Source organism: Schistocerca gregaria, chromosome 1, assembly GCF_023897955.1.
Source record: "Schistocerca gregaria isolate iqSchGreg1 chromosome 1, iqSchGreg1.2, whole genome shotgun sequence".
In the NCBI taxonomy this organism is placed as follows: domain Eukaryota; kingdom Metazoa; phylum Arthropoda; class Insecta; order Orthoptera; family Acrididae; genus Schistocerca; species Schistocerca gregaria.
In genome coordinates, this window is record NC_064920.1 from 535,793,541 (window position 1) to 535,808,348 (window position 14,808).

The 14,808-nt window shown below is 39.9% G+C and overlaps 1 protein-coding gene across 13 annotated transcripts in view; it reads right to left on the bottom strand.

The window, feature by feature from the left end:
- Positions 1-14,808, bottom strand: part of LOC126355275 (uncharacterized protein DDB_G0283697) — a 211,939-nt gene that overhangs the window by 13,549 nt on the left and 183,582 nt on the right. For 12 of the 13 annotated variants that reach the window (XM_050005650.1, XM_050005644.1, XM_050005580.1 and 9 more), the window contains 3 exons: positions 10,823-11,057; positions 10,607-10,734; positions 10,387-10,526 (listed from right to left, as the gene is read on the bottom strand). In XM_050005650.1, the coding sequence (XP_049861607.1) occupies positions 10,387-10,526; positions 10,607-10,734; positions 10,823-11,057 (503 nt within the window). The remainder of the gene's footprint in view (positions 1-10,386; positions 10,527-10,606; positions 10,735-10,822; positions 11,058-14,808) is intronic. The other variant, XM_050005600.1, reaches the window with a different exon arrangement.

Consider the following 14,808-nt stretch of genomic DNA (forward strand, 5'->3'; position numbering starts at 1 on the left):
ATGGATGTTGAATACAGTAAGTATGTTCAAGCAGATGCAGAATACAGTAACCAGGATCAAATGGATGTAGAATGCAAAGTTATTCAAAGATGGAGAGGCTTGCACAGAATAGACCAGTGTGGAGAGCTCTGTCAAACTGATCATTGGACTGAAGACGATGAGAACAAGAACATCTACGTACATACTCCGCAAACCACTGTTTACTTACTCATCCTTAAGAGAATGCTCCTGAGGTAGTAAATAAATGGTCTAAAAGCTCGATGCCATGATGAAGAATGGCACAACAGACCCTTCTGGCAATGTTTACACCAAAATAGCAGATTCTAACTACCTTGCCTTTCAATTGTAGGCTATTGTTGTATCACTGTACTCATGATTTCAGGAACTATGAGATCGTTCCTCTACTGGAGTAATGGAGTACGTGTAGCACACACGTATGGAATTTTTAGGTTAGAGAAATCCCTCAACAGGGCCAATAACATTCCTTCTGGGTCCAGACAAAATAGCATCATCATAGCAGATCGGAGAAAAAACTGTTAATATAGAGTCAGTTAACGGCAGGAGTGTTTATGGAAAGCTTCCAGAACTGACCTCTCTTAAAGACACTAACAATGCCCATACAGTACGTGGGACAGAAAGATGGCTGAAACCAATGGTTAATAGCAATGAAATTCTAAACCCCAACTGGAATGTTTGTTGCAAAGATAGGTTCAATGCTAGTGATGGGAGCATGTTGATAACTATAAAAATATGATAATATCTCTTTAGATTTGTACAGACACAGAGTATGAAATAATTCGGCTGAAGTTAAGTGTTCAAGATGGATCCGACATGGTTGTTGGATGCTTTTATAGACCCTCTGCGTCAGCAACAGTAGTGACTGGACGCTTGAGGGGAAACTTTGAGAATATTTTGCATAAATTTCCTTGTCATGTTAAAGTTTTAGGTCGAGATTTTAACTTGCTTACTATAGATTGGAAGGCTCAAGTGACTACGTTGGGTAGAAGGGACAGAGAATCGTGTGAAATTGTTGTAAGTGCTTTATCTGAAAATTACCTTAAGCAGTTAATCAGATAACCGACTTGTGAAGATAACCTCTTAGACCTGCTAGTGACAAATAGATCCAAACTTTTCAACTACATTAGTACAGATAGGGGATCAGTGATCATAAGACCAGTACAGCATCACTAAATACGGCTGTAAATAAGAATACAAAGAACAGGAAGATCATCTTGCTTAGCAGAGCATCAACAGACAGCTTTCGGATTACCTGACAGGTCTCTCAAAAATGTCACCTCCAGCACTGACGATGTTGAGCACCAATGGACAAAGCTCAAGAGAATCATACAAAAATTTTAGACAAGTATGTCCTGAGCAAAGTTTTAAGGGATGGACAACAATAGAGCTTCACTGCAAATTTAAACATAGCCAATGCCTCACAGAAAGTAAAACTCTAGCTATCACCTTGAAAGAAAATCCTTAGAAGTTCTGGTCTTGCATTAAATCAGTAAATGGATTGAAGCCATCTCTCCAGATACACTGTGCCCATAATGGCACTGAAACAGACAATGACACAGAAAAGCCACAAATACTGCCGTTTTCCAAAACTGTTTCACAGAGAAAGACCTCACTGTAGTTCTTCCTTTGAATCATTGCACAAACGACAAAAATGGCCGATATCAAAGTAAGTAATCAAGGGATAGAAAAGCAACTGAAATCGTTCAACAGGGGAAGGCCAATGAACCTAACTTGATATCAGTTTCGTTCAACGCGGAGGTAAGCGAAAGAACTTGAGCTGCTTCTAGTAGTGGCATACTCCAGGTCTCTTGAGGAGCGAAGCACTCCTAATTATTGCAAAAAAAAAAAAAGCACATCGCTCCCATTTTCAAAAAGGGTTGTCAAAACAAATGCACAAGTGCATTTGAAAATGAGAATAAACTCTTGTGATACGCATGAAAAAATAAGTAACTGGTGCAGTTTTTCATTATTTAAACCAATATACTGATTCCTCCTACATAAAAGTTAGCTCACAAAAAGACCACGAAGATAAAGTTAGAGACATTTGAGCCCATATGGAGGCTTACAATCTTTCTTCCCATGAACCACTGGGAAAAGGAGAAAGTGACACTGATACATGATGTACTCTCTACAACAGACCCTGTAAGGTGATTTGAAGTATTGATATACATATAGCTGTACATGCATCTTCAATTCGAAACTCCAATATATTTGTTGGGGTATTATGGTACAGAAGCTATGTTTTACTACCAATAAGAATGCTATTTATCTAATGAAATAACCCATTTTCAGGCTTTTTTAAACAGTTAGTTGTATCACAAAATGATTCACCTGGTCCTCTGCCACAGCATGCAAGACCCAAGAAGAACTATAGTGTGATCTTACAGAACAGTGAATTACAGATGCAGACAGCCACAAGTATTTGTCTACACTGCCTGCTTTCACAAGTTCCCGAAATGGGGCAACATTTTCTCAAGTGCGGAATGAAGGTTGATCTCACTTGGAGAGGTCTGAAACTGGAACCCACCAATTTCAACGAACTTCAGCGTACTTTCTGCAGACCACTCTGAAGAGACTCCTATTAAAGGGTTCAGACCATTACACTTACTTAAAGAAAAAGTCAGGGTAAAGTCACGGTGCAGCTTGTGTTTCAGACCAGGTGGAGTAGATAGAATGCACACAAAAGTAAGGAAACATTATTTTTGCAAATACATTGGTAAGCCAGAACATTATGACCACCTAGCTAATTTGTAACAGCCACCGTGTCCACTTCTGGCATGGATAACAGCGGCGATGCATCATGGTACAGAAGTAAAAAGGTCTTAAGGTTGCTGGAGGAAGTTGGCACCATACCTGAAGAGTCAAGTCACTGAACTCCCGTAAATTCTGGAGAGGAGTGGAGGGGGGGGGGGGGGGGGTGGGGGGGGGGGGTGGGGGGGGGGGGTGATGGGCTCTGACACCACATTCAATCACATCCCAAATTATTGATTTCGATTGGGTTCAGATTTGGTGAGTTGGGGGGGGGGGGGGGGGGGCAGCACATCAACTGAAACTCACCATTCTGTTCCTCAAACTACTCCATCGCACCCCTGGCCTTGTGACATGGCTCATTATCTTGCTGAAAAATGCCACTGTCAATGGGAAACGGAATCATCAAGAAGGAGTGTATGTGGTCTGCAATCAGTGTACGATACTCCTTGGCTGTCAAGGTGCCTTGTACGAGCTCCACTGGACCCATGGATGCCCACATGAATGTCCTCCAGAGAATAATGGAGCCACTGCCAGCTTGTCTCCATCCCACAGTACAGGTGTAAAGGAATTGTTCCTCTGCAAGACAACAGATTTGCACCTTCCCATCGGCATGAAGAAGAAGGTATTGGGGCTCATCAGACCATACACTGTTCTGCCACTGTGCCAATGTCCAGTCTGATGGTCATGTGCTCATTTCAGTCATAGCTGTGACTTTGTGGTGTTAACACTGGCCCACGCATGGGTCATCGGCTGCTGAGGTCCATTGTTAAGACTGTTCGGTGCACTGTGTGTTCAGACACATATTTAGTCTGCCAAACATTAAAGTCTAATGTTAGTTCCACCATAGTTCACCAACTGTCCTGTTTTACCAATCTTCCCAGCCTACGACATCTGACACCTTTATTGAAGGATAGCCACCCAACTCCACAATGTCTGGACATGGTTTCACGTCGATTTTGCCATGTGTTGAAAACTCTCACTACAACACTCCTCTAACATCGACACATAAGTAGTCGAAGTGGCGTCAACTCTAAAGACTTGCACCAGGCGAACGGTCTACCTGATGGGAGGCCCTAGCCACACGGCATTTACATTTACATTTTTACTCCTTGAACACCCAATAAGTTGTGAAGTTTCTGAAATACTTGTGCCAAGCCTCTGGGCCATCACAATCTGCATATTCTGCACACAGACAGCACGCTCACACTGACAGCACATTCACTGTGTGTGTGTGTGTGTGTGTGTGTGTGTGTGTGTGTGTCTTAACTAGCCGCCATTCCTCGTCAGGTAATGTAGTAGTAGTAGTAGTAGTAGTAGTAGTAGCAGCAGCAGCAGCAGCAGCAGCCCCTCTCCTTCCCTCTTTCCTGAAGAAGCAGCCGTCGGTTTGCAAAAGCTAGAAATTCTGTGTGTGTGTGTGTGTGTGTGTGTGTGTGTGTGTGTGTGTGTTTTATTTATTTATTGTGCCTGTCTACCGGAACTTTCCCGCTTGGTAAGTCTTGGAATCTTTGTTTTAATATATTTTTCCCATGTGGAAGTATCTTTCTATTTTATTTACAAATTTAGATAAATTTAAAATAAGCTAATTCATATACACATATATTTACCGACTTCTAGTTAGAGACAATCAATAGATTTACTCTTGGTGGACAATACTCTTTTTACAAATAACATATTAAATAATGTAATGCCACATTGTTCACTCATATCTAACAATCAGTCACTGCACACACTATACACACATTGTTTCATAACACTTCACTCATCACACACACACACACACACACACACACACACACACACACCTGCTGAATGATTAGTATACTGAGCAGGAGAGTATATAAATCATTTTTTAAGATACAACTCAGGTCCAGAAATGCACATGAATGCTATTTATTAGGTTGCCTATGCATTGACTTTACACTCATGGCCAGTCAGTTGTGTAACTAATTAGGATACCAAATACAATTAGGATACCAAATACAATTAGGATACCAAATACAATTAGGATACCAAATACAATTAGGATACCAAATACAATTAGGATACCAAATATTGTTTTTTTTTTCAGATTTGCCATTTGAAAAATGCATTCAACTTACATTCCAGAGTAAATTATTGCTATCAATGTCAACAGTTTTATTTTGTGTAACAGATGAACTTTAGTGTTGCTTCAAATTTACATATGTAGCATTGGCAATTAAGATCACATGCATATTTATTCTGGAGAATTTTCAAGGGTTGGAGAGGTAATAATGACACTATCTTGGCTCAGAACTAAGACGAATGTTGGGAGAGGAATCTTGAGTGGGCAGCAAATTTCCTCGTCCTGCCAACTGTGGGATTGTACACAGCATACTTATGCTTTTTATGAGCATGAAAAATGTTTAAATTGCAGTTTGCTTGAATCCCTTAGTAATTGGAATTGAACTGCCTTTAAAACTGGATCAATACTCATCAATAGAATATATTTGTGCAGGAGACGGTAAAATCTATACATGATCGAGTGGCGTGTTTGGTACTGCAATATTGTCAATGTTCACCATGAGGTATGATGGGAATGAAAGTGTGTGTGTGTGTGTGTGTGTGTGTGTGTGTGTGTGTGCAGCTACTGGTTCTTGACAGCCAATGAGAGAGCAGTGGGCAGAAAACATGTTTGGAAGCAAGAGAGAAAAGAATACTGTAACATCCTCACTTATGTACTCGGAAAAATAGGCTGTGTTCTCAGGTCCCACAGTAACTGCATTCTTGAAAATGACAAATTTTTGGGAGATACAGTCAAATATGTGTGACCACCAACATTATAAATTTTACGGATTCTAATTTTACTTGCAGCAATTTTAACTTTGCTATTAGGTCCCACCCTAAACTCCATCTTGGGGCTCTCAGCATATGCAGAAGGGAGAGAGAAATATTTGTGACAACCAAAGTGATAAATTTCATTTCATTCCTTCTCATTATATAGAAATCAATTGCATCCTTCTCCCCTGACCATGTCCCCCAGTGATTATTATTATTATTATTGCTGCTATTGTCATTATTATTAAAAATGGTGACACCACAGACATATGGCTCAGATAACAAGCAAAAAAGAATTAAAGTGAAGATAAAAATTAATGTAAATCATCTATTTCTTTTTATTTCTCCGCTCCTTGAATTGCCAAAATGTAAATACTAGATTGCATAAGTTTGGAACAGATATAATCTTAACTTTTTTAGGCAGATACTTTATATCAATACAGGAGTTGGTAATTTTGATTATCCAGAATACGTTAAACAAAAGATTTTCTCAAGGAGCCCCTTACGAAAATGGGGTCGGGTCGTCTTATGTTCTGGATTCAGGACTGTCTGGTACTTGGGTAGTACAATATTTCTGAATAAGTGCACCTCTTGAAAATTTACCATGCATAAAATTTCCTGCAAAAAATTGTAATATGTTGTCACTCTTCTTATATTCTATGGTAAGTTTTACAGTTTCCTTTTTCCATTTCTCATAATCATTATTTTGCCAGTTATAAAATATACACTGAAGAGCCAAAGAAACTGGTACACATGCCCAATATCGTGTAGGACCCCCCCACGAGAATGCCGAAGTGCCGCAACGCAGTGTGGGTAGGACTCGACTGATGTCTAAGTAGTGCTGCAGGGACCTAAAGCCATGAATCCTGCAGGGCTGCCCGTAAATCCATAAGAGTAGGAGCGGGCGGAGATCTCTTCTGAACAGCACATTGCAAGGCATCCCAGATATACTCAATAATAATCATGTCTGGGGAGTTTAGTGGCCAGTGGGACGGTTTACATTCAGAAGAGTGTTCCTGGAGCCACTTATACCAATTCTGGATGTGTGGAGTGTCGCATTGTCTTGCTGGAACTGCCCATGTCTGCCTGAACGCACAGTGCACATGAAGGGTTGTGTTGTGTACATAGTTCTGCGTAGTCAGTGCGTACACAACTTTCCCACTAGAACCCACCCCGCTAAGCGCAACAGCGCAGGCGCAGCGCTCATCCATCTCCGCACTACGAGATGGCACTGTCTTAGAGACCGACCAAATTCTGCTTCCGCCAATCTGCGTATTAATATGTAATGCAGCCAATGAGATTGCTGCTAATGTAGAACTTTTTCTCCTCGCGGATCGCACTCATGCAGTGATACCTGAATGCCCGAGGTATTATAACGAGTGTACAGACCTCCGATTAGTCAGTCTGCATCACTCTGCATTAGTCAAGTTTCAGTCTGCGCCTAATAAGATTATCATATTCCTTTACATAGCCATGAGGAGAAATGTATAGACACTTTGTCAAGAATCAGAGATATGTGAAAACACTTTGTCAAGTATCAGAGATGTTTGAGAATAAGATTAAAGTACCAAGACCAAAGGAACTTCAGATTGTCAATTGTAAACAGCATCCAGAATCAAGCTACTAATGTCCATGATTTTTATTATTTTAATAAATGTGTGTGAAAATTAATCAAGTTCTGTTTAAAGTTGGTCACTGTCAATCTGCTACTCTAAGCGTGCAAGTGGCATTTCTATCGTCTTACCTAACGGCAGAAGATGAACACGCCACGATAAGACCACGAGACATACTGCTGACACTCGCCTACTTTGTTAGAGCAACAAGTCAAATAATCTGATGGTGTGTGTACCGAAGGTCTTACAGTACACACACCACAGATTGCAAGTGATCAGAAAGGATGCTTATGTATATGTCACCTGTCAGTCATATCTGAACATATCAGTGGTTCCATATCACTCCAACTGCACAAGCCCCAAACCATGACAGAGCCTCCACCAGCTTCAACAGTCCCCTGCTGACATGCAGGGTCCATAGGCTCATGAGGTGATCGCCATACACATACACATCTATCTGCTCGATACAATGTGAACTGAGACTCATCCGACCAGGCAACATGTTCCCAGTCATCAACAGACCAATGTCGGTGCTGACAGGCCCAGACAAGTTGTAAAGCTTTGTGTTGTGCAGTCATCAAGGGTACACGAGTAGCCCTTCGGCTCCAAAAGCCCATACTGATGATGTTGAATTGTTCCCATGCTGACACTTATTGATGGCTCAGCATTGAAATCTGCAGCAATTTGTGGAAGGGCTGCACTTCTGTCAATGTTGAATGATTCTCTTCAGTTGTTGTTGGTTGCATTCTTGTAGGATATTTGTCCAACGACAGCAATGTCAGAGCAGCTATGTCAGAGATTTGAGTTTTACCAGATCCCTGATATTCACAGTACGGGAAATCCCCACTTCATCACGACCTCGGAGAATTGAAATCGAGATTGCAATGCACTTTTGTAAGCCAGTCACAGGTCATGTCACTTGAGCTCACCAGTCGATGACAGCAGATACTCAGAGCATAGGACATGTGATGATGTCAGCAAATAGCAATATCACTTAAGTAGCATATACACACAAATTGGAAAAGTTAATGGTTTAAATTAATATACATAGTGTTGCTACAAGAAAAGCAAGGCTTTCACATATAATACTGCTCTCGAAGATTAATAAGCTGCAAGAGAAGCTAAGCTTTCACATGTAATCATGATCTTTTTTGTGTTTGTTATACTTTCAGATACATCACACAAATGCACCAGCAAAAATTTTTAAGAATGACATATATGTCTGGTCTTCTGAGCTCGAAATTGTTTTTAAATGGTTGTCCTCAAAGATTCGATATTTAAAAGAGAGTTAAACGCACTGCGATTTAAGAAATTCATTGTAAATTCTCGCACACAGTTCTGCTTGCATAAAAGGAAACTTGCTTTGAAAGTAATGCTTTTCAAACAACCATTCACAATATTTGCCTGTGACCTGTTAGAAACATGTCTGTTTCAGCAGTTGCCAGATAGTACCAGATAACAGGAGTCACCGTGCTTGTGCACGCTACGTTGATGCACGAAGCCGGTATGTTCATACGTGTAAAACATTAAAAGATCTTACATTATGTTGTAAATGAAACAAGACATCAGAGGATACTCCGACAGCATCGGAATTTCACGAACCACACTAAAATGCATAATTTGGCTTACAGTGCACATTCGTATGTCCAGATTTGGATGTAAATTTTCTTGGGGTACAAGTACTGTATTATCTCATGTTTGGTTATTTATTATGGCATAATGCTATACATGCTAGAGGATGAAAACATGCACTTTTGAAATGCAGTGGACAGTTGAAACTAGCCAATAGTGTCAAATTAAACACTTCGTTTCAAATAAATTAACTGCCTCAGCAGAAAAGATTAATAAAAGCCAAAATTTCTTGGCAAACTGATAAAAATAACTTCATTTCTCTGCAAGGTGGTTAATGCTTGACCGTCAGAAAGGTGGCAATAAAATCTGTATCCAATAACATATTTTAGCATTCCATAATTAAGAGAATGAATTTTACTTCACTTGATAGCTCCCAGCCACAGAAATCCATTTTGTATTCATTTGACATAAGAGCACTAAACGAAGAGGAAACAGCAAAATCAGTAAACGTAAACATAGGTCACTTGGAAACTATTCACCTCCCCATTACAACTCAGACCGCTCTGTGCATCAGCCCTGGATCAATGATATTTTCGAACCACGGCTTTATTCCGCACAGCTCGCATAGCCCCGTCCCCTTCTGTCTGCAAGAAAGTTTATTTCTAGATGTGATGGAGATTCCCCTGGTGGAGACATGACGTCCACTATGCACACATTCAAAATTCAATTCAACATTGATTCAGAATTTCAAAAATATTCAAAAACCAACAGCGTTGAGTTTCAAAATCATATGAATAATCGATAGACCATCGTGTGCTGAATACTAGGCACTTTGTGAAACAATGTTTTTCCCCCCCTCAAGAATATGAATTGCCACCCCCTTCCCGAAATTGTTGCCCAGGGCAGATACCCCAGTTTGCCCCCCAGTGAACCTGGCAGATTTTCCACGCCAGTAAAATTGTTTTGGATAGCATCTTGCTGTTACTGCTTATATAGCTAACAGCCACACTTTTGTAGCCAGAAGCACGGCTCAACTGTGCATGCGCATGAGCCTGATCGTAACTGCTAAAACTAATCTAATATAAACAGTTGTGATGTCACGCTCACTGGGGGGAATCTGTGTTATGAAGCATTGCACACAGTCTTCCTAAAGCCTTTGACACATTTTGCTGTTGGCAGACGCATGTATGAGCACTGTGTTTCGTTGTTGTATAAGGCGCATTTCCTTTGCAACTTAAGTTTTATTTTCGTTTTTTTTTTTTCTCTCGTTCATGTTTTATTTTCTCCCTGATGAAAAAAGTTTCTGGGTATTTCCCGGGTCTCCCAGTTGTCCCAGGTTTTATACACCATGTATATAGGTGTTGCTGACCTCAGTGCCATATTTTGCTTGTTTACATATCCCTGTATGCAAATACACATGCCTCTACCAATTTCTTTGGCGCTGCAGTGTATTTGCTTCGAGAACGCATTTTGTCCAAGGCGGCAAGGAGGAAAACTGATTCTTGTAATTCACAAAGAAGGTCAAAACACATAATGGCATTTATTCATTCATTCATTCATCACTAACATACTTTGTAGATTGTATTTTATAAATTTCAACTTAGATTTTATACTTCAAGGTTTATAATTTGTTTACCTCTGGCAAACAATTCCAACTGCTTCCATTTGCCGGAATCCTTCAGATTTTCTGCTTCATCTCTGAATAAATTTTTATTTTTATCATACAGTGCCTTCACACCTTCATCTTTTATCTGTTTCCAATTCTCCTCCAGTTTCCTGCAAACTGAAACTTGAAAGCATGTTTCTGTGGGAATACAGCTGCATTATTTGTATACTCCTTAGAACAACGAACATACCTGAAGTATGGTGCATAAGTGGTCTCCTCTGGTGTCCACCAAGGCTGAGCATGAAGCCTGTCTACATTGTAGAGTGACCTTTGATATTTAGACAGAAACAAACCTTCCCTAACACCAAGTTCATTTACCTGAAATCAGAATTTTATGCAGCAACGGAATTAAGAACATTTTACAACTGTTCACATCTCGTGTGTTCGATTAATCATTTAAACTTACTTCCATTGCTTCCTTTCTTCGACCAAGACGCATAAGTGCATCTCCCAGCTGAAAGAAAAAACGTCCATCTATAGTTCCAGGTTCCCGGGTGGCAATTCCCTCCTGCAGGTATCTGACAGCTTTTGTCATGTTGTAATTCCCAGTCTTCAAGATAAATCCATAATGTACTTGGGCAAATCCATTCCTTGGCCATTTCTGCAAGACATTCTCTAATACTTGTTTTGCTTCTGGGCTCCTACACAGTATAAAATAAAAATGGTCACTTTGTATGTACAATTAAAAGACATAGAAAAAGTAAGATTTTTGTGGCTCTTAATACAGTAAAACATGTGGCTTACTGAATGGACAACACTACTCAACGAAAATATGAAACAAGATTTACTGGTCTCGGCAAAGCACAAAAACAAAGTATATCAAGAAATGGTTTATATTGTTTGCAAAGTGAGGTTCCAACAATGTGAATATCCTACTTTTATAGCATACATAATTGTAGCACTACATGACAGTCCAACTGCTTCCAAATTTATAGTCTGTTTTCTCCTACACAATCTTTTACAACCAGTATGGAGAACAAATGATAAAACCCACTGCAACACTGGCTACTGGAGATTTTTGTTTAATGTTTTTCCAGTCTAACCTGCATACGTCAATATCTTGATGCTTTCTTTTCCATTAATACTTCTGAATTTCTCCCTCTTCATCATTCTGGGTACACTATGTCATCAAAGTTTCCGTACACCTGGCTGAAAATGACAAGTCCACGGTGCCCTCCATAGGTAATTCTGGACTTCAGTATGGTGCCGGCCCACCCTTAGCCTTGATGACAGCTTCCACTCTTGCAAGCATATGTTCAATCAGGCCCTGGAAGGTTTCTTGGGTGAATGGTAGCCCATTCTTCACAGAGTGCTGCACTGAGGAGAGGTATCAATGTCAGTCAGTGAGGCCTGGTATGAAGTCAGCATTCCAAAACATCCCAAAGATGTTCTATAGGATTCAGGTCAGGACTCTTTGCAGGCCAGTCCATTAGAGGGATGTTATTGTCGAGTAACCACTCTGCCACAAGCTGTGCATTATGAACAGGTGCTCGATTGTTTTGAAAGACGCAATCGCCATCCCCGAATTGCTCTTCCACAGTGGGAAGCAAGAAGGTGCTTAAAACATCAATGTAGGCCTGTGCTGTGATAGTGCCATGCAAAACAACAAGGGGTGCAAGCCCCCTCCATGAAAAACATGACCACACTATAACACCACCGCCTTCCAATTTTACTGTTGATACTACACACACTGGCAGATGACGTTCACCATGCATTTGCCACACCCACATCTTGGCATCAGATCGCCACATTGTGTACCACGATTCATCACTCCACACATTTTTCCACTGTTCAATTGTCTAAAGATTACTCCTTACACCAAGCAAGGTGTCATTTGGCATTTACCGGCATAATGTGTGGCTTATGAGCAGCTGCTCAACCATGAAATCCGTTTTCTCACCTCCTGCCTAATTATCATAGTACTCGCAGTGGATCCTTATACAGTTTGGAATTGCCGTGTGATGGTCTGGATGGATGTCTGCCTATAACACATTACGACCCTCTTCAACTGTCAGCGGTCTCTTGTCAGTCAGCAGATGAGTTCGGCCTGTATGGTGTTGTGATGTATGTGCCCCTTCACTTTTCCACTTCACTATCACACTGGAAACAGTGGACCTAGGGATGTTTAGGCTTGTCGAAATCTCGTGTACAGACGTATGAAACAAGTGACACTCTATCACCTGACCACATTCTACCAGGTGAACTGGTATGAAATGAGCGTAATTTTTTTGTGTGTGAAAATAAAACACTAATTTTAATTTGAAAAGTAAAAACATTTTATTCAAAGTACTGACCATTGCTTTCTATACATTTTGACCACCTTTCTGGCAATTTGTGGACACCAAGCCAATAGAAATGTTCGTCTTTTGAAGCAAACCAATCAGATACCCAATTTTTGACTTCTTCATAGGAATCGAAGTGTTCTTCAGCCAATGCATGTCCCATTGATGAAAACAAATGGTAGTTGGAAGGGGCCAAGTCTGGTGAAAATGGCGGGTAGGGTAGCAACTCCCAGCCAAGTGTTTTGATTGTATTCTGAACCAGTTTTCCTTTGTGTGAAGGTGCATTGTCGTGTAAAAAAAAAATACTTTGCCATGTCTTCTGGCCCATTCTGGTCTTTTTCGATCAATGCATAGTTCAAATTGATCATTTGTTGTCTGTAGCGATTAGTATTCGCAGTTTCACCGGGTTTTAGATGCTCATGATACACCACACCTTTCTGGTCTTACCAAACACAGAGCATTGTCTTCTTGTCGAATCAATTTGGTTTTGCAGTGGATGTTGATGGTTGTCCCGGATTAACCCATGATTTTTCCCATTTAGAATTCTTAAAATAAATCCATTTTTCATCGCCAGTAACAATTCGATGCAAAATTGATTTTCTTTCATGTCTTTGAAGCAAAATTTGACTAATGGTTTTTCGGTTTTCCATCCGTCTTTCATTCAATTCATGTGGCACCCATTTTCCACACTTTTGGATCATTCCCATAGCTTTCACATGGTCAGAAATTGTTTGTTGTGCAACATTTAGCATTTCTCCATTTGTTTCTGACTTAAAGTATCATCTTCATCCAATATTTCTTGCAATTCGGCGTCTTCGAACTTTTTTGGTGGTCTTCCACGATCTTCATTTCTTACATCTAAATCATTATTTCTGAACCGTTCAAACCATCTTTTGCATGTTGATTCTGATTGAGCACGATCAACCTATGCCTCGACAAGCATTTGATGTGACTCTGCAGCACTTTTTTTAAAATGAAAACAAAAATTTAATGCTTTCCGTAAATCATCACTTTCTGGTGCAAAATTCAACATTGTTAACATGATGAAAACATATGATGATGTTTGTTCCATGACTTGATGTATACCACATATCTTTGACAGATGTCATACCAATCAATAAATAAATAAATTAATTAAGGCTCGTTCACAACAAATGTTCCCTATCGACACATTTGTATCTTAACGCTCATTTCATACCGGTACACCTGGTAAGTCTGTAAGCTTCACGGAGTGCCCCATTCTGCTCTCTCATGATGTCTAATGAATACTGAGGTTGCTGACATGGAGTACCTTGCAGGAGGTGGCAGCACAATGCACCTAATATAGAAATCGATTGTGTTTGGGAGTGTCCAAATACTTTTGATCACATTGTGTATATTGAAGCAATATGTCCTTGTGTACCTATTCCACTGTCAAAAATTCATTCTAGACATCCTTAAAATCTTCATCTTCATCTATGATATCTAAAACTTCTCCCAATGTGTGAAATCTTTTCCTTTGGGTACACTTCTTGAGATTGTACCTTCTTTCATATATTACACTATTCCTATCACCTTCTGCTTTTTTTTGCCATTTTAGTTGTATGTGAAAGAAAGCTTTCTCAACAAATGTCGCAGCTGAAATCTTTTTGAGTTAGCTGCCAAGTATCAGCATCATTTTGAAGCACTTGTACACGCTCCCTACTTGTCACCCTCATGCAAAGTTAAACTGTTTGCTAGTTAAATGTGGACTGCAGCTAGTGAACTAGAACAATCAAATTAATTTATTTCAGAGTTAAACAACACGAAATTTTCACAACTTATGTAAATTTGCAGAAAAACTGAAGCGCATGTGAAACCGTTAAAAAATTATGGGGTTAAATTTAAAGTGTTCACATAGCAGAAACTCTTACCACACTTCACATACAAGAAAACTACAACACTATGATGATCACTGAATACCTGAAAAGGGACAATTACCAACTTCATTTAATATGTTGAGGAGGAAAAAAGGACATCTGCAAGATATCACTTCTGACAACTGATCCCACATGGAATTTGGGCCACGATTCTGATAGCATACAGTTATGATCTTCTGAAAGTACAGCTTATGAACATTCCAAGTGCACCC